Raw genomic sequence first — 23,469 nt, 5'->3', positions numbered from 1 at the left:
TTGTTAGCAAGTTAAAACTAATTAGAGAGCAAGGCAAGTTCAATAAGCAGTTTCATCACATTTTGATTTAATAATCCTCGCTTATAAGCAACAATTAACCAAATAGTTTAGATAACACCAGAGACTAGAGTTTAACAAGTCAGAACAGATATACTGAAAATATGTGTGCAAATGGAAGAGCAAACAAAAAATGGCTCCTTCTCAGACTGAAACAATAATTTATATCAGCTGAAGTATAAGATCTAAAGTGAGATTAAATATAATTAGAGAGCACAAAGAATAAAACTGAGGTGAAACACAGCAGATGGTTTGAAACTATAACTGAACTATGATACTGAATTTTATACTATTTTGACATCCTCAAATTCTACAAAATCCACTCCGATGCTACTGCTATATTTATGCCAAGTTCAAACATAACCCAAAATAGCATGCTTTCAGTCCAAGAATGAATCCAAGAATGAGTCATTAATCTATTTGTTCATCATTTCCTCCTCCTATGCCTAGCTTCAATTATATAACTCTGATTTCTTAAGCTGTCACATTTCAGAATTGTAGACCAGTCTATAGCACAGCTGTAAAGAAATCAAAAGTATTTGTTCCCATTTTTAATTAGTCACATTAAAGCTTTTTGATCCCCATGTTCCATCCTTGCAACCAAGCTAGGAGAACTCCTGCCTAAGAAACCAGAAAATAGATTACAGCAATGATTGGGAGGGCAACATTTGAAGAATCAGCCGTGGATCTCTTTTGACCTTTCAGAGGAGGCACCGATGCTGTCAAAGGAAGGGGAAATAATCTTGAGGATATGAAAAAGAGCACCAAATACAAAATAAAGACTTCATATCTATTTAGGAATATGCACACAATGTGGCTATGTGGGACAACACAGGAGCAAATACAGTAAACAGAGGTCTGTATTTAAATAGTGGTTTTATCTATAAAGAATATATACACACTCAGCAATTACAGCACAGAAGCACACACAGAAAAAGAGATATGCCCCAACAGGGCCTCTTCTTATTACAGGCTCTTAAAGTGATATCAGCCCAAAAACCTTGTTGAATCATTCCCAGCATTGCATCATCATAGCAGCTGGTCAGCTCTTAAATCATTACTCTGATAAGGTAATAACCATTTAGGTGAAAAATATTAACCCCCCCACCCCCCCAAAAAAACCCACTTTTCAGTATCCCAGCCAAGTAATGACATTTGGGGAGCTGGGAAGAACTATGACTATAATGAAACCTGGAACTGCCAATCATTGTAAGTGACTGCATCTAAGTAATCTGACTCAATTTTATGACTTATGTTGCAAATGGTTTTTAAGTGAACACCGTAGTCATTAAACCAACACAATGGTCATTAAGCAAGAATCATGGTCATTAAATAAATCCATTAATTCCAGAGGTAAAGGTGAGCTGGTTGCCAAGCACCCGAAATGTGGTCATGTGACCACAGGGGCTATGCAGCAGTTGCAACTCCATACTGGGCCATAAAGGGCTTGAGGAGTGTGTGTGTTCCCTCTTAATTTCAAACTTCCCTTAAGTGACTGGACATTAAGCAAGGACTGCCTGTACTTCAGCATCTTGAATGGATGGCCATCTAGACTCTGCTTTAAAAGCTTGCATATAAAGAGCTCATCCCTATCTGCATTAATTTGTTCTACTTTAGTACAACTCATGCCACCAGGAATTGTGAAGCTGATTGCCTTGATTTCTCAATAATGTGACATATCTGTAGAAAAATATTTAAATGATTTATTTATCCCTTATGTTAAGGGATTTAAAAGATCTGATAAATTACACTGAATTGTGATGTGAGTGATTTGCATTGATCAAAGAAAGGGCAGGAGGTATATCAGTTACAGAAATATAATAAACAAAAGGCAAAGATAACAGACCCACTTCCCAATAACAGACCATTTTAATTAACGGCATAAGAACTTAAGAGTTATAAACAAATAACTGAAGCCTCCAAGCAGCTTTGGAAAATATTCCAACTTAGCCTCGTTTCAAGATACAATACCAGACTTCCTTATTCAGACACTCTTGAAATAAATCTTGCAATTCAAACGTTTCTCAATTAAAGGCAAATAACATGATCATCAATGTATGCCTAGTAGTTAAGATTATGTTATATAATCAGAGGGTTAACAAACACTTGAAGAATCAAATGTGTTCAAGTTCCCCCACCAAAAGGGCTTTTTATCCACTTCTTTAACGTTTTATATCTGGAACTGTTTTATTTGCTGAGTAACTACTGTGTCTATCCAACATTTTAGCTAAAATACCTTCAGTAAAAATGTATTAGTAAAAGGAAACAATCTATAAAGTTTTCATATTCTGTTGTTTGTTCAGAGGTTAAATATCATCATAGAAACATATATGACAGGGCACATATGCATTACTAGGAGCAAGAATACAAGTCAAGAAGTATGTAAAACTTACATCCAAATAAAGTGTGTGTGTGATCAGAGTTTCTTCCATGATCTCATAGTAGTGAACAGATCAAGGATCTGGGAAATTCAAATATATCCAAACACAGCATCAGGAACCTCAAAGCAGTTGACAATTATTATTCTCTCTTTTTTAATGACCTGTGACTTGAACATGAATACAAACATCAGTTTTATTTTCTAGAACTTTGTTATTTTTTCCTTTAAAAATAATTGCAGAATGAACTTTATAAAGCTTGTTCCAAAAAAAAAACAAATAAACTTTCTTCTTAGGGTTTACAGTCACCATGACCTCCTTTACTACCATTCATTCAATAATATTTTTAAAAATCAACACAAATAAAACAGATTTTTCCTTTTATCACACAATGATCCCAGGTGTTAAGCAATCAATGTTCCTTCATAGACCTCTTTTAAAACTTCAAATCTCTCTATCCAGCCTCACTATCTAAGCAAGAGGGAGGGAGGGAGGGAGGGAGGGATGATAGGAATTTTTTTTATGCCATAAAGCAAAGCACCAGCATCTATCATCATTTTTTGTAAGAATAAGTCAGTCTCATATAGACCTCAGGAGTTTTTAGAAAGTAAAAATAGTGAACGGTTGCAGTTCAGTGCTTTGTTTAAGCTCTGTTAAGCTTCTTAGGAAAAAAAGAGAGAGAGAAGCTAAGGATTGGAGAAGAGAAAGAATCCTGCAGGGTTCAAATGGTAAACATAAAATCAGAAAGTGTCTGGAAGTTTCTTTTACATATCGTGTTTCCCTGAAAATAAGACAGGGTCTTATTTTCTCCCCCCCCCCCGAAATAAGCGCTTGGCCTTATTTTCTGGGGAGGTCATTATTTTTGAGGTGCAGGCCCCTTAACCTTGGCCCATGGCCCACGGATCAGCTGATGCAGAGAGGGCCAAAAATTATATCTCTGTTTCTGGATACTCTTGCCAGCCCTAGCGTTGCTGGGCCTGCAGCTGTTTTTGCGGCCGCCACTAAGAGAAGGGGCATGGCTAGGGTTTGCGGAAGCAGCCTCCAGAGGCCATTCCACGGGTATGGCAGGCTCATGCAAGGCACGTGGGACATGTTCCCCCTTTCCCCCCAGGAAATGGCGGGGACCAGCTGAACATGCATTTAAACATTTTAGGAAGGATAATTTTCAGGGGAGGCTTTATTTTAGGGCATGCGCTCAAAAGCCCAATTGGGCTTATTATGCAGGTAGGTCTTATTTTCAGGAAAAAACCAGATATAATAAATTTATTAAAACACCCACGTTTTCATGAGCTGCAACTCTTTTCCTCAGATGCATAGAATGGCTAGATTAGGATTTAAATTGGGTTGCGGTGAGGCAGAAGAGAAAAGAGAGTTTGGAAATAGGTTACGTTTGAGACAGAGCTTACCAATTAAAAATTCCGAAATTCTGAAATTGCCTGTAACCTTTTCACATTCAGTCTAATATTTCCAAGGATTTTCAACACTATTTGTCAGTTGGAAAAAGTGCTAAGAGATTCCTTCTGATTTTTTGCCACTGTTTGCCACTGTTAATATCAATTTATGGTCTGTCTATTCAGTTACAAAAGTGCTGAAAAGTGACTGAAAAGTCCAGCCCACCTTGAATCCATTGATTCTTATCTACCACAAATTTGCTTTGGCGGTTAGTAGTTCAGATTCTTGTAGAGAGGATTAGCATACAATAAACCTATATTCATTTGAACTGCCTGGACTTCTGATTTTCATGCACTTGACAGCTGAATCCCCACTCACTTTCCTGCCTCACTCTGCCCCCTGCATCCAATTTGCCCCAACAGGTTAATGCCAATTGGCTGCTTTGAAATCAAGGCTAAAGTGTGAAATCTCCTAACAGTGGTGCTGGTGAGGTAGAGCTGGCTGGGTGTGTATGTGTGCCAGGAATCAATGAATATGTTTCCTCGCTACCTGGAGGGAGGAGGCTCTTGGAGACATGCTGGGATGAGAAGTGGGAGTGCAGTTTTCCCTGCAGTCTACAGCTCCCTTTGTCCTCCCTCTCCCCAGAAAATGGTCGGTGGTTCAGCAGATCAACTAAGGAGAAGGATTGATTTCTGACACTCCCTGCAATCTTCTCAAAAGCAAAGTTAATGGAGAAGTCAGGAGACAGTCAGAAGTTGCTCCTGGTCCCACTGCTGTGCCAAATTGGCTTGTAGCAAGGCTTGATGGGCAAGCATTGATTGGTTATTTTGGAACAGAGTCTCAAATCTTAAATGTCTCAATAGCAGTGGACAGTGAACAGATGTGAAAGCAGCTCAGATGCCTGCTGGTAAGGCAGGGTTGGCTGGGGGGGGGGGGGTGCCAGCAGTTGGCAGGCTGGCAGAGCGGGACCTTCGGGGGTCATACCAGGATGGGAAGAAGAGAACACAATTTTCCTTGCAATCTGCAACTTCCTTTATTCCCTTTCCACTCAGCAAATGGCAGACAGTTCTGTGGGTCAGCCATTAATATCATTATCAGAACCAGGAGTTCTAATAGCAACTTCCCATAAAAGTATACAAATTAGACTTAGATTTCCTTCATTTATATTCTATAATAAACATTAAATAATATATATTTTCTATTCTACTTTGTGAAGACAAAAAACCTCAACAAACTGCATTTTTACTCAGAGACAACAAATATTTATTACTTTCCATCACCAACATTCTTTCAACATCCACAATAACAAACTGAAGCTAACACGTCAGCTGAAGTAAATGCCAACACATTTTTAAAGCCTGAATCTTTGACCACTCTTTATGGGATTTGATCTTTTAAGCAAGCTTGCTTTGGAATACATGGAACATAGTCTTGCTGCAGAGTTAAGATATCACAAACATTAGATTTCCATGTAGCAGTCGCTTAGTACTTTTTCCTGATAAAATTGCCAATGGTATGTTGTGGTATGTAGACTCACTTTTATTTTATTCGAGAAATTTGTGTACATTAAAAAAAAAAAATCAAAGTGCTGGGATTCTTTAAAAAAACACTGGCAAACAATATGTGGCTCCTGTTTGTAAGATTTACTTTGTATAGGCCACGGCAAATAGGCACATTGAAACTTTCTTTTGTTTTTAAAAATGAGTTATGATTATGATGAAAATAAACTTGGCCCCTGAGCCACTATTTATTTCTGTTTAATCCACTCTAAAGAACAGTGTGTCCTTTTACAGGGTAGCACAACTTTTGGGGCATGGTAGTAAAATAAGGTCAAGTCTAGTAGATTACCTCAATAGGTTGTACTCGATGAAATCACTTTACTACTGAAGAGATAGTAACGGCTTATTCTTAGAAGAGTAGCTTTTACCACACTGAAATAAAACCTCTAAACTCTTAACTGAAGGTTGATATTGCCGCATTGCATACAGCTGCTGACGTCCAAATCACCTTTTCTATGTTTCTGGTATATGAAAAGCAATAGGGACGGACTGAACTACAGGACAGCTGATATTTATCAAGAGTGGCTGGACTTATAATTTTCACATTTTAAAGAAAATTTTGAAAACTTAGGATATCTACCACATGTGTTGAACATGTGTGCTCTGTATCCAAGCTTTGAAGTGCACTAGTCTTTTTAATACAAGAGGCCAAAGTATAAAAATTTAATGATCCTCAATATATCAAACTTGTGCATAATATTATTCTTATGTAATAATTAAGTATCCTTAGAAGAATGTGAAAGATTAAAAGCTTTTAAATTTGTATAAGGCACTGAGAAAGGATTATTCAAAGTATCCGTATTGAAAACTTTCAGAGAGATGATCTTAGTACTGTATTTTTTGGCGTATAAGATGCACGTTTTTCCCTCAAAAAAGAGGCTGAAAATCTGGGTGTGACTTATACACTGAATACAGCATTTTTTGCCTCCTGAAACCCCGCCTCCTTCACCAAAATGGTCATGCATAGCCTTTAGGAGGCTTATAAAGTGCTCCTGGGGGCTGGGAAGGGCAGAAACGAGCTAAAAATAGACCGTTTTTTGCTCACTCCCCCCCCCCCAGGAGCAGTCTAAAAGCCTCCTAAAGGCTATTCATGTCCTTTTTTGGGGGGGGGGAAACAGGCCAATTTTCATGAAAAATGGGCCATTTTTGAGAGGTCTGCAGAGTGCAAAAACTTTTTTTTTAATTTGCCTCTTCAAAATCTTGATGCGTCTTATACTCTGAAAAATACTGTAATTTCGAAAGGAAAAAAAGAAGCAAAAGTAAGAAAGCTTAGATATTAAGTATGGATGGGAAACCAGTTTACTCACTTAAACCCACAGAACAAAATTAAATTACAGAACTCGGTTCATGATTATGAACATTATTATATTATTTAACTGTGTTGCAGCTGAACAGTTTCTCTATTTTTATTGTTTTGTTTTTGGACTACTGGTAGCTGTTTGCAGTTATAGTGGTAAGCCAAGCTTTAGTATGTAGAACACACTGACTTGAAATAAGTTGACCAGTGTAATGTCCTATTTTAATGTACTAGCAAGGTACTGTTATCTGTCAGCAATAGCACATGAAAATGCAATGCCAAATAGTTGCTCTAAAGGATTTTTTGACTAAGATCATCCATACTATTCCTTACGATGGAGGGCCAATCATAGTGGCATTCAACAAACCAAATATTTTCAAAGGGGACCTTTACACAAAAATGTTATCTTAAGCCAGCATTTTTCAAAGTGTGGCTGCAGGGCAACAAATAGTCACAGAAGAATGCCTGAAGATAATGTTTCTAACTGTGTAAATTAGGTTGGTACATGTACAGCAGCCTCAAAAATTTGGAGTATCACTGATGCCAGGATTCAACCATAGCAATGACTAGATATCTCTGCGCTTGTTTTCCCATTACAATCCCTCTGGTGAAGATTGGACAATCATTTAGATTTTATTACAATTGTATTATTGTATTATTATTGTATTATCTATGTGTTTCTGTGATATTGAAAATAGGGCCTAGGGAGTTAAACATGTGACTCAAAGATTAATCAGTGTCTTGAAATACTTATTCACAAAGAAGGATCTAATTTCTCTGCCACTGAGAGGAGCCATTTTGATGGTTGGCACAATTATCTCATCCAAATACTGGGACTGTTTGTGAAGCAAGAAAATGTATCAGCGTAGTAAATCTTCTTAGAGAGTAACAACAGTTGCTTTGCAACAACAAATAACAGTGCTTAGAAGCACTGGTCCTATCTGAAATACTTAATACCAAATAAAGCCTGAAGAAGGCCTTCATTTTAATGCCTGTACCAAAAGGATTTTTTTCAAATAGAGGAATTTTCAAGGAGTAGGTAAAATGAGATCATAGTAGCTCTTAAAACAATATTTTTATTTCTGATAGATTTGAACTCAACTTTATTCATGCAATTAATCATTTTGAGTGCTGTAAAAATTTTTTAAGAGAAAGACAGATATGACAGGAAGACAAGATAAAGACAGATTTTGAGTTGAAAAACTGGGAGCAAAGTCTGAATCCAGATCTGGCTGGTCCCTATACAAATACTAATTACACTTCTCCTATAAGCATTATGATTCATTTAAAAAGGAATACATCTATATCAAACTGTATCTAAAGATAACAATATACATCAATGCAAGTTTTTTGCAGCTCATCTTTTGTTACAATGTATTTATTATTTATTTAAATTTATTATTCTATTTATTGATATCATAATGTTTCATGTAGTTTTGTTTGTTAACAATCCTGGTGTTTTTAGACATTTTTTAAATAAAATGTATTCTTTTTGTTCATAAACCCTAAAATGTTTCTGTGGAACTATCAGCTATCCGTTTTATCCTGGAATAAAAGACAAAATGGGAGAAAGAGGCTCCAACTGAACAACTGTTCAAAGCACAAAAATCTGAGTGTAAATATTAGAAATAACAGGAAGTCATAGCAGATTTTGCATTAAAAATAGATTGCAGTCCCAGATAAAGAGGAACATGTTTTCTATTTGTTAAATTATTTTGGCAGGATTAACACAAAAATATATAGAATTCCTGTTGCAGAACTGGAATCTAGAAAGAGGCAGATCTCAATTTTTCAGCAATGAAAAAGTTAAATTTCAAAAATTGTAAATAAGATGATATCTTTGGATATTGAAAAACTAGGAATCCTAAAATTCCACTTAATATTAAATTGCTATTTTGATTGGAGTAGGATGAGAAACAATTTCATATGTGAAGTTTTTCATTTCAGGAATATAGCAAACATTAATCAAAGTTGGCAGAGTCTGTTGTGAGAATATTTATCTAAAATATATTTCTGTATCTTTTTGCTAAACTCAAAACTGTGGCTTTGTGGTTCTACTCTCTGAAAGAAGAGAACACGTGTGAGCACAACAAATGGAGCCATATTTAGGAGTGTTTTAAAATATACTTTGAGCTGAAATTCTTAAATCATCTTAACATTTATTAAAACTATTGCATACCACTCATGACAGAAACCAATTTAATCTGGATTTCAAAAAATAAAAATATTTCACTACAATGATTATAGCAATAGCAATAGCAGTAGACTTATATACCGCTTCATAGGCCTTTCAGGCCTCTCTAAGCGGTTTACAGAGAGTCAGCATATTGCCCCCAACAATCTGGGTCCTCATTTTACCCACCTCGGAAGGATGGAAGGCTGAGTCAACCCTGAGCCGGTGAGATTTGAACCACTGACCTGCTGATCTAGCAGTAGCCTGCAGTGCTGCATTTAACCACTGCGCCACCTTGGCTCTCATATCACATATTCATTTGACAGTGATTTCTTATTTCTAATTTAATCTCTGGCATGGTAAATCAGTTTAAAATCTGATATGTTGTACTAAAATAAATACAGAATAAATCCAAAGATATCTTGTATGAGAAAGAAAAACAGACAATGTGCCTATTGTAAAACAATCCGAGGAAAAATAAGGAAAAATAATAAAAACATAATAGCTGATTTGAACAAACAGGAGCTACCAAGTATCATTTGAACCCTATTTGCTTTTATTGCCTCAAGGGAAATTGCAGAAACAGAGAAAGATGGACATTTGTTATTAGTCGTTTTAACTTCATTGTTCTTTCAATAGTGCTTGGTAGGTTCTAAGGGGAATCTACCTCTTCAACTATCCAAATTTTAGATAAACATTGCACTAATAGTTTGTACTTACAACCCTTATCATTTTACAGTTTTTAAATATATATATAACAGCTATTGCAAAATATTATGTTTTTTTAGAATTATTTAATTATTGCAAAGTTATCTAGTATTCAACTATATTTTATACAAGCTCTGTCTAAATTTTAGAATTAACACATTTGGCTTTTACATTTCTACCTTAGATTTTCTTTGAATTAAGGCCAAGATAAGAAACTGGATGACAAAATTTAAATTTAATTGAAATTTTGGCTTACCAAAGACATAGTGAGAATACTAAGCTAAGGATCTTCATTCATGGTTAGGGGAATTGTTAATCGATGCAGGAGAATATCAAGTGATGTTATGTACAGTATTCTCAATGTTAAGGGTAAAATAATCCTATAGATTTATTTATTTTTAAAAAACTTTATGCCGGAATATTATAAGTTTGAATCTAGCTTTAGAGATTTTTTTTGTTACAAAAATGTTAACAAATGTTAACAAAAGTAATGAGCCAAAATAATAAGCAAAACCAGTAGTTGCCAATTTACTAATGCTTAATAAAAACAATCCTGGACTCATGACAGCAAAATCTGGTGAAAAAGCAGAGGAATTTATCAATTAAGATAGAGTTAGATAAAAACATATTTAGGATGCAACAAACTGACTTTGTTCGGGTGTATGTGTGTGTGTGTTCTGGATACAATCAGTATATGTATATATATATATACTGAAATCTATGGATACCAGATTTCATCTGCAAAAATACTTCATCAATTCTGCAAAACAATCTTAAAACTCAGCCTTGGCTTGGAAGTTAAATATGAGTAAACCTTGAAGACCTCCAGACAATATCAAAGATAGCACTGTTAGGAAATAAATTATTGCCAGCAAACCTCATGGATATTCTGGAAGTTGATCTGTCCCTCTATATTGAAATATTATGTTCATAGTCCATGGCATAGGAAATACAATCTAGTGAGTTTAGATAATCCACTGCCCCCAAAATTATAATTTAAACTACCATATTTTTCAGAGTATAAGACGCACTGGAGTATAAGAGGCACCCAGGTTTTGAAGAGGCAATTTTTTAAAAAAAGTAGGTAGGTAGATAGAGGGATAGAGAGGGAGAGAAAGAGAGAGAAATGCAATAGGTAGGTAGGGAGAGAGAGTACTTAGGTAGGTAGATAAAGGGAGAGATAAAGGGAGAGAGAGAGAGAGAGAGAGAGAGTAATACAGTAGGTAGGTATGGATAGAGAGAGAGTGTAGATAGGTAGGTAGGTAGAGGGATAGAGAGAGAGAAATAGAGAGAGAGAGAAATAGAGAAATACAGTAGATAGGGAGGGAGGGAGGGAAAGGAGGTAGGTTGGTAGATGGAGGGATAGAAAGAAAAATATATAGAGAGAAATACAGTAGAAAGGTAGGGAGAGAGAATAGGTAGATAGGTATATAAGTAGATAGAGGGAGGGAGGGGGAGAGAGAGAGTAGGTAGGTTGGTAGGTAGAGGGATAGAGAGAAATAGAGAGAAAAATACAGTAGATAGGTAGGGGGAGAGAGAGAGTAGGTAGATAGGTATATAAGTGGAGGGAGGGAGGGAGAGTAGTTAGGTAGGTAGTTAAAGGGATAGAGAGAGAGAGAAATAGAGAAAGAGAGATAAATACAGTAGGTAGGTAGGGAGAGAGAGAGAGAGAGAGAGTAGGTAGGTAGATGTTTCCAGGTGTATTTATCCATGTGCTGGAGAAGGAAATTGCTAACAACCTGTAGCACCTAAAACTCATCAATCACTCTTAAGTAAACAGCTTTCCGAAAGAGGGGGGGAAGGTTTTGCACTCCCGTTTTTTTTTAAAAGGCATGAATAGCCTTGGGGGGGGATTTCAGAGTGCTCCTAGCGGGGGGGGCAAAGAAGAGAAAAAACTGGCCCGTTTTTCACGAAAACTGGCCTTGTTTGTCAAAGAAAATGCATGCATAGCTTTATGGAGGCTTATAGAGCGCTGCTGGGGGCTGGGGGACAAAAAACGGTCCATTTTTTGCTGATTTCTGCCCTCCCCAGCCCCCAGGAGCTGTCTGAAAGCCTCCATAAGGCTATGCACGACCATTTTGGTGAAGGGGACAGGGCATCAGGAGGCAAAAAATGCTATAAAAATGCTATATTCAGTGTACCCAGATTTTCAGCCTCTTTTTAGAGGGAAAAGGGTGCGTCTTATACTCTGAAAAATACGGTAACCAAGAAAATAATTTTGACAAGTTATCTCAAGACTAATTCTTCCGTAGAAGAAAATATACCAAAAAAAATCTTTATTAGCTACATATCAGTCTGACTTTTAAATCAGACTTTCAAAGCCCTTAAAATCTCTAAAAAGATTAGCATTACTAACATGCAGGATGAAAGTGCCCACCCATAAATCTATAAATTATTGGATTTCTAACTACCACAATCGCCATCCATTTATAATTTCTACACAGAGATTTAAGTCACCAAACAAAGAATGGGAAAGTCATCCTTATAAGCTGGCAGCCCATTTGTTTAACAATTTCATTCTTGGGCTGACATTCATTTTTAAACTGCTGGTTTTGCTAAGCAGAGAGGAAATGCCAACTTTGCTGTTACTGGATAATGCAGGCTACTTGCTTGTGTTTCTCCTTCCTCGCCCCATTCCAAAAGCTTGCACACAGTGCTGCATTATCAAACAATAATACAGGAAGAGGAGCAAAAAGCCACTCTTTCTCTGGGCAGGGAAGGCCTTCCATAAGCATTGCTATGGGTTCAAAAGTTCACAGTGGTTTCAATTTCACCTTTTAGCAACCAATGAGAAAACAGCAACTGCAGACAGATCCTCTGGCCACCAAGAAAAAAATTAACTCACTGAGAACCTGACTTGTTGAAGTGAAATTCATTTTTAAAAAAAAACTATCAATTATAAATGTTGTTTCCTTTTTCCAAACTGCAACAATAAGTTTAGTAAACTTTTGCTTAAAAGAAAAAGCTTTTCCCCTGAAAGCTTCTACAGAGTAATAGGCTACTGATGAAAGAGGACAGTGTGGTTTTTCCTTCACTCTTCCCACCGCAATCTATTTTTTCTCTCTTCCAGAAATTTAAAAAGGTAAAAACCCCTATCTTGTCATTTTGTTAGCTCAGAATTTTTCAAAGTTGGAAACTTTAAGATGTGTGGACTTAAACTTTCCAAATTCCACAGCCAGCATGCTGTCAGCACACAGGAAAACACTGAATGCAATTATTTATCAATGCATTCTTATCAACCCAAAAATTCCTCTGCATTTCCCCTTCAGATTAATCTTATACCAATGGAAGAATTGAATTCCTTTGCAAAAATTAAATGACCCATTTTATTTTTCTTCCCTGTCAAAAAGGTTTCTTTCTCATACCGTATTTTTCAGAATATAAGATGAACCTTTTTCCCTCAAAAAAGAGGGTGAAAATCTGGGTGCGTCTTATATACTGAATACAGCATTTTTGGCCTCCTGAAACCCAGCCCCCTTTGCAAAAATGGCCATGCATAGCCTTTAGGAGGCTTCCAGAGTGCTCCTAGCTTTTGCTCCTAAGGTGGGCAAAAATGAGCGAAAAATGGGCTGTTTTTTCTCATTTTTGCCTCCCCAGCCCCAAGAAGCACTCTACAAGCCTCCCAAAGGCATGCCCTTTTTGACAAAAAAACAGGCCCATTTTCACAAAAAATGGGCCATTTTTGGGAGGTCTGCAGAGTGCAAAAACTTTTTTTTTAATTTGCCTCTTCAAAATCTTGGTGCGGTCTTATACTCCAAAAAATGCAGTACCTTTCAAAATAGTGAAATCTTAACAAGACCTATGGCATCAAAATTTTGCATCCCCAGCTGCTTTCATTGCCAAATACTGTAGATGCATTCTTCATTTTAGCTTGAAAGTATTTTAGACAATTTCTCTTAAATTTTATAAAATTTCTCCCTTAATCATCCAGCACCTCTAAAACCTCTTTCCATCATATCATATATACAGCTCTGAATTGAATACTTGGGCCGTTCTCAAAGTGTTCCTCCCTCCCCCTTGCAACTCTTGCTTTAGTCCCATTCAAAGCATTCATTATGTGAATATTCCAGATACGCCTATCCTTGTGTCTCCAATATTGCTCTAATAAAAATAGCATCTGCAGATGTTCATAAATTCAATGTATGTCTGCAGTAGGAAATCTTCTGCATATACACAGCCACAATGTGTAATCGCTTTTCCTCATGCAAAAGCTCACACTAACATGGAACTGCCTGCAAGAAGGCAGTATCATTAGAGTAATAGCAACATGGGGAAAGATTATCCTGAGAGCTCATTGGATATGCATTCCAAATATATAAATTATAAATAGGTTTTTATAAAATCTTAATCTCTCCTTATGTCAAAGCTCGATTCCAGGTGACTTTATGGACATGCCCATATAATTTCTCAGGCAACATTATGAAAATAATCTACTATGGTCTTTTTCTGGGATATTGTTTTACCCTTCTGTCTTACCTACAATACTGGGACTTCCTGGTGGTCCATCATCCAAATATTAACCCAGTCTGTATCTATTTAGCATTTTGAAATCAGTCATTGTCAGTTAAGTACTGCCTACCACTATAAGCCCATTTGAGGAGGTATGCTACAAACAATAAATCTGCTATCCAAATGTTGGATACAACATTTCCTTTATACATGATACTAGTGCTCAATACTTTGTCAATTATTATTTGATAAAATTGTTCAATACAGCCTAATTTGAAAGAAACTCAGACACAGCAAATAACTATACAGTTTAATTGCTACTCATAAATGCCCTCCAGAATAATCCATAATATCCCTCCCAAAAATCAAAACCCTTCTTGCTAAAAAATCATGAATCCAATCTTTAATAAACAAAGCTTTGGGATAAAATGAAATCTGGAAAAACATATAATTTTAAAATGCATATAATTTAGAATGAAGAGCAGGAATTCTGTGGCTGAAACATTGTTTACTAATTTATAGAATATGGCAAAAAGGTTTAGTTAAAACAGTGCTATCTTCCAAATACATACATTATCGAACTCAGCAAATTTTGTTGGCCATAATTTTGAATCCTAACAGCATGTCCCATGTGTGTGGCAGGAACTTTTATATTCACATGTTTGTGTGACAATAATCAAACTGTTGAGTTCATTTCCTAACACCCACTCTAGCCACCAAAGATATTGTGATTTTTTTTTATTACTGTTATTATCTAGGGCAATACCTAAACCCTTAAGCACTGGACTATAGCCATGATCACTTTTATTTTCTAAGAATGACTAATGCTTATGTGAAATTCAACTGCATTATTGCAAATAGAAATAATACAGATTAGTGTTTTGCAGCACTCCTGTCTCTATTCATTTATATTTTTTAAAAAAATAAGCTCAGATATGAAGGAACAAATAGCTCAACTATGATGGGTCACATCAAGCATTTTAACAGACTATTTGAAAAGTCTGTTGAAATAGGCCAGGAACCACTAGTAACCACAATCCACTTTGCATACAAGAACAGTCTATGTCTAAGAAACTTGCTTTGGCACTTGACATTTTAAACCCTTGCTTTTTAAAGTTGAAGGATTAAAATAAATTATCAACTCTAAAAGTTCCAGAAAAAGAAAACGAAAAGTGTGTCCATAGTAATATATTTTCACTTGGGAATTTGCAAGAATAGATTTTCTATGCCAATGCCTTGTAAAGTTTCAACATTCAAACAATAGAATGTTCTTCAATGGAAGGATGAAATTTTATTATACATAGCCAAAGTTTAAAAATATCCAAGAGAGTTTTTTCAGTCATTTGCTATAAAAACAACAGTATAGCAGAACACTAAGAAAAATTAATAGGATTTCATGATACCCGGCAATAGTAGTAAAAAAAGATTTAACGGGCTATTAAAAGGGGATCTTGGCAATATTTACAGTGATGAATGGAAAAAACATTTTTGCCAGACTTGGAAACAACTAAATTATATATTCAAATAATTATCTCAGTTTTCTGCAACCAGTCCTTATGTAGAAAAAATGTCATCATATTCAAAAGTATCAATATACTACTTATTTTTACAAAACAAAAATATAGAGAAAAATCTAAAGCGATTCAAAAACAAACCAATGAAGAATAAGCAAATTCAACAAACAAATGAAGGTTGATGGGGAAAAAAACATCTAGAAATATATTGAAGTATACGGTAATATATTCCATGAGTCAACAATTTGCTGTGGATCTTTGGAGCAGCAAATAAAAATAAAAAAACCTAAATATTAATGTGACAAAGGTAAGAATAGGAAAAGACGTGTGATTCAACAATGTGACAAAAGTCACTTGTCTGAAATAACAATATTTATTGTTGGAGCAAATTTTTTATAAGTAAAATTTGCAGAAATATTAAAGAAAGCAAACAAAAGCAAACACTCTTTTATCTTTAAACAGTTCCTAAAACTTAAAATTAAGATGCTTTAATTTAACTATTTCTAAAAAGAGATCTGAGAACTAGTTTGCTGTAGTGGTCAGGGCATCAGGAAAGAATCAGGAAAACCATGAGTTCTAGTCCTGCCTTAGACACAATGCTAGCTAGTTCGGTGACCTTGGGCCATCACTTTCTCTCAGCCCTAGGAGGCAGGTAATGGCAAACCAAATCTGAATCTTTGATTTCAGAGGGAAACTGCAGGGACTTGTTCAGGTAGTAGCCAAGAATCAAATATGACTGAACAGAGGAAAAAAGAGAGACAAATCTGCAAACTTTGAATACATTCTCTGCCTATTAAACCTTATTTTAAACATATTTGAACAATATGTTCATAAACAAAAATTGTTTGGCTGCCAGCACATTGAAGGGGGCTCAAGCCTACTGGAGATATTGCTCCAAAATTCCTTTCTTTTATTATTTCTTAGGTTGCAATGTGATCCAAACAAGAGGTTAAGAATTCTGAAATTATCCAGAAAGTATTTGATAATAAAGCAAGGATTCTCTTTTTGGCTTGATTGAAATAGGGCGTTGGTACTTACCTGATACGCCTCTTCTCATAGTGGGGGGAGGAGTATCCAGGATGGGTTTGACCTTATCCTCTCGTGATTGGTTTGAGTCAGATAAGCTCTTTGGGCTCCGCCCCTTGGCAGTGAGCATGCCCAGTTTTATGACGAAGAACTCTCTCCGACTCGTTGCATCATTCACTCCAGACTCTTGATTCAGTTTTTTTTTGCTTTTATTGTCTTCAACATCAATAATTAAATAACAATATAAACAATGAACATAACACTTAGTTGTACAAACATAGTCAGGGAGGGACTGGATACTCCTCCCCCCACTATGAGAAGAGGCGTATCAGGTAAGTACCAACGCCCTTTCTCCATAGTGAGGGGGGAGGAGTATCCAGGATGGGACGTACCAAAGCCTGCACGTCCCTAGGGAGGGAGATCCCTGAGGCCATATGTCCCCCTCTCAGGCCTGTTGAGGCACGGGTCCAGCCCTGTGAACCGCCTGCAACACCCTGCGGCCGAACGAGGCCTCTGCCGAGGCAAAGGAGTCCAACTTATAGTTCCTAACAAAGGGAGAGGGGGAAGCCCACGTGGCTGCCCTGCAGATTTCGGCCAGGGATGCTTGTGTGGCCCAGGCCGTGGATGTGGCAGCACTCCGTGTGGAGTGGGCTGTGATATGATTTGGTGTCTGTAACCCCTGTGATTGGTAAGCAGTGGCAATGCAGGTTCGCAACCACCTGCCAATAGTGGTGGAAGTTACCTTATTACCCAGGGATCCTGGTTGGAAGGAGACAAACAGGGCTTCGGATTTCCTGTTTGGCCTGGTTCTCCTGAGGTAAATCCTCAGAGCCCTCCTAACGTCCAGAGTGTGCCACTTCCTCTCCAATGGGTGAGAAGGGTCTGGACAGAAGTTGGGCAAAATCAGTTCCTGGGCCCGATGGAAGCAGGAGCACACCTTGGGAATGAAGGATGGATCCAGCCGTAACACCACCCTATCTTGGTGAAAGACACAGAGATCCTCCCTGGTGGACAGCGCCTGCAGTTCGGATATCCGCCTGGCGGAAGTGATGGCCACCAGGAAAGCCACCTTCAGGGTCAGGAACTTAAGGGAAACTGTTTGTAATGGCTCAAATGGGGCGCCCGTTAGAGCGTCCAATACCCTGTGTAAATCCCAGGAAGGGTACCTGTGTACCGTAGGTGGTCTGAGGTTGGAGGCCCCCTTAAGGAATTGCCTGACCATGGGGTGGTGCGTCAGGCTCTGGTTTCTGCCGCACAGGAGAACTGATGAGATGGCTGAGACCTGTCTCCTAATTGTGTTAGGAGCTAACCCTCTATCCAGGCCTGCCTGGAGGAAGTCCAGAACCTGAGGCACCGTAGCCTGGATGGGGTTGAACCCCCGGGAGTTGCACCAAGAGTCAAAGGCCCGCCAAGTGGAGCCATAGATGCGCTCTGTGGAGGGCCTGCGGGCGGCCTGGATAGTCCTTATCACCCTGGGGGAGAAGAGGTCTTTCCTCAGGATGCTCCGCTCAACCGCCAAGCGGTCAACTGGAGCCATTGAGGATCCGGGTGCTCCAGCGCCCCCTGGCTGAGGGAGATCCTCTCCTGGGGAATTCTCCAGGGCCTCTCCACTGACAGAGACTGGAGATCTGCAAACCAAGGCCTCCGGGGCCAATGAGGAGCCAACAGAACCACTTCCGCCCCCTCCTGAAGGATCTTCCGTATGACCCTGGGAATCAGGGGCAAGGGAGGAAAGGCATACAAAAGACCCCTGGGCCATGAGCTCCGCAGAGCGTCCGTCCCTTCCGCCCCCCGTGTCCGGTACCTGGAGAAGAACCTCGGGAGCTGAGTGTTGAGGGGAGTGGCGAACAGATCGACTTCCGGGCGCCCGAAGCGCTCGGCCACCTCCTCGAATATCGCAGGCTGTAGCCTCCACTCTGAGTTGTCCACCTCGGCCCGGCTGAGCCAGTCGGCCCTGGTGTTGTCCACCCCCGCTATGTGTTCTGCCCTCAAAGACCGGAGGTTCCTTTCGGCCCACTGACCCAGACGTTTGGCCTCCTTCATGAGGGCCCTTGATCTTGTCCCCCCCTGTCTGTTTATGTGAGCCTTGGTAGTGATATTGTCTGTGAGGACTAATATGTGCTGGCCCCTGACCGAATTCTGGAACCGTAACAGAGCCAGGCGGACCGCCCTGAGCTCCAACCAGTTTATGTTGTGAGTCCCTTCCGCCTGAGTCCACTCTCCTTGCGCCATCTGAGCCAGCAGATGGGCACCCCACCCACTCAGACTGGCGTCCGTCGTTACCGTCAAGCGGTCTGGTGTCCAGAAGGTTTCGCCCTTTGTGATCGCTGGGGATGTCCACCAAGCCAGGGAGCGGGAGACGTCTAGCGGGAGAAGTACCTTGGTCTGCGAACAGCTCGTGCGTCTTCGCTGGAACGGCAAGAGGAACCATTGGAGATCTCTGGTGTGGAGGCGAGCCCACGGGACGATGCCAATGGCGGAGACCATGGTGCCTAGTAGTTTAGACAGAGTGGCTAGGGACACCTTGCGCTTCCTGGCTATCGAGGAGGCTAGCTGTCTAAGCGCTATCTGTCTGTCGGGTGACAGGAAGGCCATGCCCGCCTGGGTGTCTATTCTGGCTCCTAGGTGAATCAGACTAGTAGAGGGGTGGAGGTGACTCTTGGCTAGGTTCACTGTAAACCCATGGTCCCTCAGGACTGTCATGGTGATGTCTAGGTCTTGCAGAGCGCCCCTAAAGGAAGATGACTGCAGGAGCAGATCATCCAGGTAACATTGGATGCGCACCGGGACCTGTCTCAGGTGCGCTGCCAGCGCTGCCATTACCTTTGTGAATACCCTCGGGGCCGAGGACAGCCCGAAGGGGAGGGCCCGGTACTGATAGTGATGACCCATGTAGCAGAACCTGAGGTACCTACGGTGATCCTGGGCAATGGGGATGTGCAGATAGGCCTCAGTGAGGTCTATGGAAGTGAGAAAGTCTCCTTGTCTAACCCCCTCCAAGATAGAGTGTAGGGAGTGCATCTTGAACCTCCTATAGCGAATGGAACGGTTCAGGCGTTTCAAGTCAAGGATCGCTCTCCAGCCCCCAGAGGCCTTGGGGATGACAAACAGGATGGAATAGTGCCCCTGACCCTGTTGCTCTGGAGGCACTGGCTGGATCGCCCGGATCTCCAACAGGTGTTGGATGGCTTCCTGCATCAGCAGCCTCCGGGTCGGGTTCTTAGAAACCGGACATATCCGGAAGAAGCTCGGGGGACTGGAAAGAAATTCGAGTGAAAGGCCATGCCTGATGGTCTTCTGCACCCATCTGTCAGAGGAGGTGAGGTCCCAGCGGTCAGCGAAGTGCGCTAAGCACCCCCCAATGGGGAGAGTGCTGGACCTAGCTTTAATATTTGCGGAAGGAGCGCCCCCCTCCGCCTCCTCCGCCCCCTCGAAAGGGCCGCTTCTGTTGCCTGCCTCTTTGCTGTCTGTCTGGGTACCTCTGTCTAGCAGGGAATCCCCCTTGATACTGCCTGCCTCCTGAGAAACCTGCCTCTGACCCCCTAAGGAAGTCCTGACCCCGAAAGAAGGAACCAGAGTCCTGACCCCGGGAGTAGGAGCGTCTGGGGTATGGAGTTGACCTGAAGCTGCCTTTCTTCTGGGCAGTGGCGAGGACCTTCCTCTTGTCCTTGTTCTCAACCAGGAACCGGTCCAGAGCCGAGCCAAAGAGGGAGTCCCCTGTGAAGGGGGCTGAAGCCAGGCGCCACTTGTGACGAACCTCCACCTGCCACTGTCGAAGCCACAGCAGCCTGCGTGATGCCACCGACGATGCGATCGCCCTGGAAGCGAATCTGGCTGCAGCCAGGGTGGCATCCGATGAGAACTGGATGGCCGCTGCCAGCCTGTTGATGTCCTGATGTGACCGGGCATCTGCTATGGGGGTGCGTTGCTGTAGCTCCTGCAGCCACAGCAAGGAAGATCTGATGATGAAAGAGGCTGTGGTGGATGCTTTCACCGCCCAGGCCGCTGCTAAATGGCCCCTCTGCAAGGTGAGGTCTGCCTTCTTGTCCTCCGCCTTCAAGGCATCCTCTGGCTCCCCAGGCATGTTGGTGGATGTATGAAGGGCCACGATTGGATCATCTATGGTGGGCTGTGCAAGTAGCTTAGCCAGCTCTTGGTCCACATTGAAGAACATCCTGTCTGAAGAGGAGGGTGATGGGCCCTTTGTAGGAGATGCCCATTGGCGCCTTATCAGGCCTAGGAAGGTCTTGGGCGTAGGAACAGTGTCTGCCTCGATGGCCTGCTCATCAAAGATGTTCTCTGCTGAGAGGCCCTGGCGTTGGGGTGTGGCCTCCGCTGCTCTGTTGCCTAGCTTGACCGTTGCCTTGGCCTTGAAGAGCAGGGACTCAAACAGTGAGGGCTGGAACAACCCAGTGAATGTGGGTTTAGGAGGAGGCATGCCTTCATCCTCTGATAGCTTGAGTTCTCTGATCTCGCCTTCCTCACTTTCATTGTCACTGTCCTCCTGGGATGAATCTGAGGAGCTGTGAATCTCTTCCTCCTGGGCCTCTGGGAATTCAGGGGCCCTGGGGGTGGGGGGGAGGGGGGCCCCCTGAGGCTGTGGCTGCTGGAATGCTGCAGCCATGTATTGCTGAAAAGCCTGCATCATTAATTCTTGGAAGTTGGGGGCTCCTGTGGGAGGCGCTGGGTTGGGGCTGAAGCCCCCCTGAGCAGGGGGGGGGCTGCCCAAAAGGGGAAAGCCAGTAGGCAAGGCTGCCCCCACAGTAGGGGTGATAGGGGATTGCCACCCCTGAGTGGAGCCCCAAAGCCCCGAGGTGTCTATAGGGATCCTTGTTGGCAGGGCTGGATTCTCCCCTGAGCCTCCGCTGGATAAGGGAGTGCCTGAATTTTCCCCCCCTTTGCCTGGGGCGTTCTGATGGCTGGCTGCTTGGTTGCAAAGTCTCTCTAAAGCCTTATGCCTCCTCCGCTCGTATTTAGAGGGCTTGGAGGGCTTGTGACCCCTCCCTTCCTCTGGATCTGCCCTGGGGGAAAGGTGCTTGGTTTTGCATTTAGCCTTTCCTCTTCCCCCCCCTCCTCGGGCAGTCTCTGGGGAAGCCACTGACCTGGGTGCTTGTTCTTCTGCCCCTCCGGTGGGGCTGCAGTCCCTGCTTGCAACTGCCTGGGATTCTCCTTCCTGGTAGTTGCTGGGCGCCGCCATTTTGGACCACGTGGGTCCTCCCGGCTTCAAAATGGCGCCGACTGGCTTGCAAAGGGGCGCGAAATTTAAAAGTGCCTGAAGCGAGGCTTGAGCTCCTGAGAGCTTGCCACGTGCGCTCCCAGCCGGATTCTCTTCCTCCTGCCTCTCCTCCGATGCCGCTGTGGCCAGGAACAGCTTCTTCGGCTTCCTCACGATCCTCTGGCCACGTGGAGGCAGCACGGGCGCTCCAGGGCGTTTGAAAGCCCTGGTTCGTCGCTCAACCCTTGAGGGGAGCAACGGAGCGCTCCAGCGACTTACAAGCCTCAGCGGTTGGGGCTGCCTGCTAGAGGCTTTTGCCCTTTCTCCTGCTGCCTGGTCAAGCTCCTCACTGAGAGACTTCGGATCTCCTCAGTGTCCAGGGCAGCCTGCCGCCCCAGGGGGGCTAGTGGCAGTTCCAATCTTGCAGGAGGAGGCTGTGTATAAAGCAGGGAGGCAAACTCGACGGATCCAAATGAATTTTCCTAGTAAATTCCTGGAGCTCTCGAATGAGCAACTTCTCACGAAGGTTTTGAGTCAGAAAACTGGGCATGCTCACTGCCAAGGGGCGGAGCCCAAAGAGCTTATCTGACTCAAACCAATCACGAGAGGATAAGGTCAAACCCATCCTGGATACTCCTCCCCCCTCACTATGGAGAAAAGTCATCACCACATTCAGAAAACAAGGTAGCTAAACTATGGGTACAAAGTTCCTCACAATTGTTTTTTTCAATTGTAAATTTCATTGTCTCACGCAAATTAATTCCAATTAAATATGCAATAAAAGTCAAATTATTTAATTATTTCTTAAGAAAATTTACATGGCCATCCAACTCACTCACAGTGAATCTGGGCAGCTATAACTATATCTTATCACCAGAATATCCCAGACTTCAATTTACTTAAAAATCTATGCTGATGCAGGGTTTTACAAAATGTAGGTATTTAAATGACTGATCACTAAAATAGTTTGAAGACATTATTCAATATTATTTTTGGAAGGGTTAATTCTAACATTTTGTAAGGCAACAAACAGACTTGTACATAGATAAGCAAAATAGCACAATAATATAACAAGTGTGATCACATATCATTTTAGCATTAGTATTAAAAATAAAGACATTATCATAAAATTACATCATCTTCACAATTATGTTATCTCACTTCATACTCGTAACAATGAAAAAGCAACAAAAGCAAAATAATTTATGAGCACATATTGGAGTATTGAGATGGGAACCACCAATTCCCCACCCAAAGACAGTTGTTATGCAAACATACAACACCAGCTCAACTTCAAGGCCACCAAGTGAGTATTACATCAAAGAGCCATTATTCTTTAAAGTTGAGAAGAAGAAGAAGCCACAAGTTAAAACCCCAAGACTATGATAACAATTAGCAATGGGTTATTGTATTATTCATTCTGCCATTCTTCATTATTGTCTACAATAAAGATCCTGACCTAACTAAGTTATAGTTATGATTCTTCCATCAAGTCCAGCAGAAAAGTTGTCCAAGCCATGAAACGTCAGGAGATTTGTGATTTACTGCAGAGTCCAGATTAGGGGAATTTTTCAACATGATATAAAAATTACTGTCAGATCTATTAAAGCCACTGATATGCATTCCGAATTCTGACTTAGAATAAACAATCTAGGAAGCTTCTAGGTGGCTGATCATTTAGTGGCATGAGTTCCTTGTACA

At 41.1% G+C, this 23,469-nt stretch overlaps 2 protein-coding genes across 4 annotated transcripts in view; both read right to left on the bottom strand.

Annotated features, from left to right (window-relative positions):
• Positions 1 to 23,469, bottom strand: part of NCOA3 (nuclear receptor coactivator 3) — a 92,635-nt gene that overhangs the window by 44,498 nt on the left and 24,668 nt on the right. The gene's annotated exons all lie outside the window — the stretch shown is intronic.
• On the bottom strand, positions 17,900 to 21,520 carry LOC148044726 (uncharacterized). The gene is made up of 2 exons (XM_087720860.1): positions 20,548 to 21,520; positions 17,900 to 20,465 (listed from the first exon to the last, which is right to left on the bottom strand). The coding sequence occupies exons 1-2, from the start codon at positions 21,199 to 21,201 to the stop codon at positions 18,048 to 18,050; spliced, it is 3,072 nt and encodes a 1,023-aa protein (XP_087576986.1). The 5' UTR covers positions 21,202 to 21,520; the 3' UTR covers positions 17,900 to 18,047.

Source organism: Thamnophis sirtalis, unplaced genomic scaffold (genome assembly GCF_051295495.1).
Source record: "Thamnophis sirtalis isolate CommonGarterSnake01/CBP01778 unplaced genomic scaffold, rThaSir2_p1.2 scaffold_7, whole genome shotgun sequence".
Lineage (NCBI taxonomy): Eukaryota > Metazoa > Chordata > Lepidosauria > Squamata > Natricidae > Thamnophis > Thamnophis sirtalis.
The sequence above is the reverse complement of the archived record's forward strand: the minus strand, read 5'-3'. Positions and strand labels throughout refer to the sequence as shown.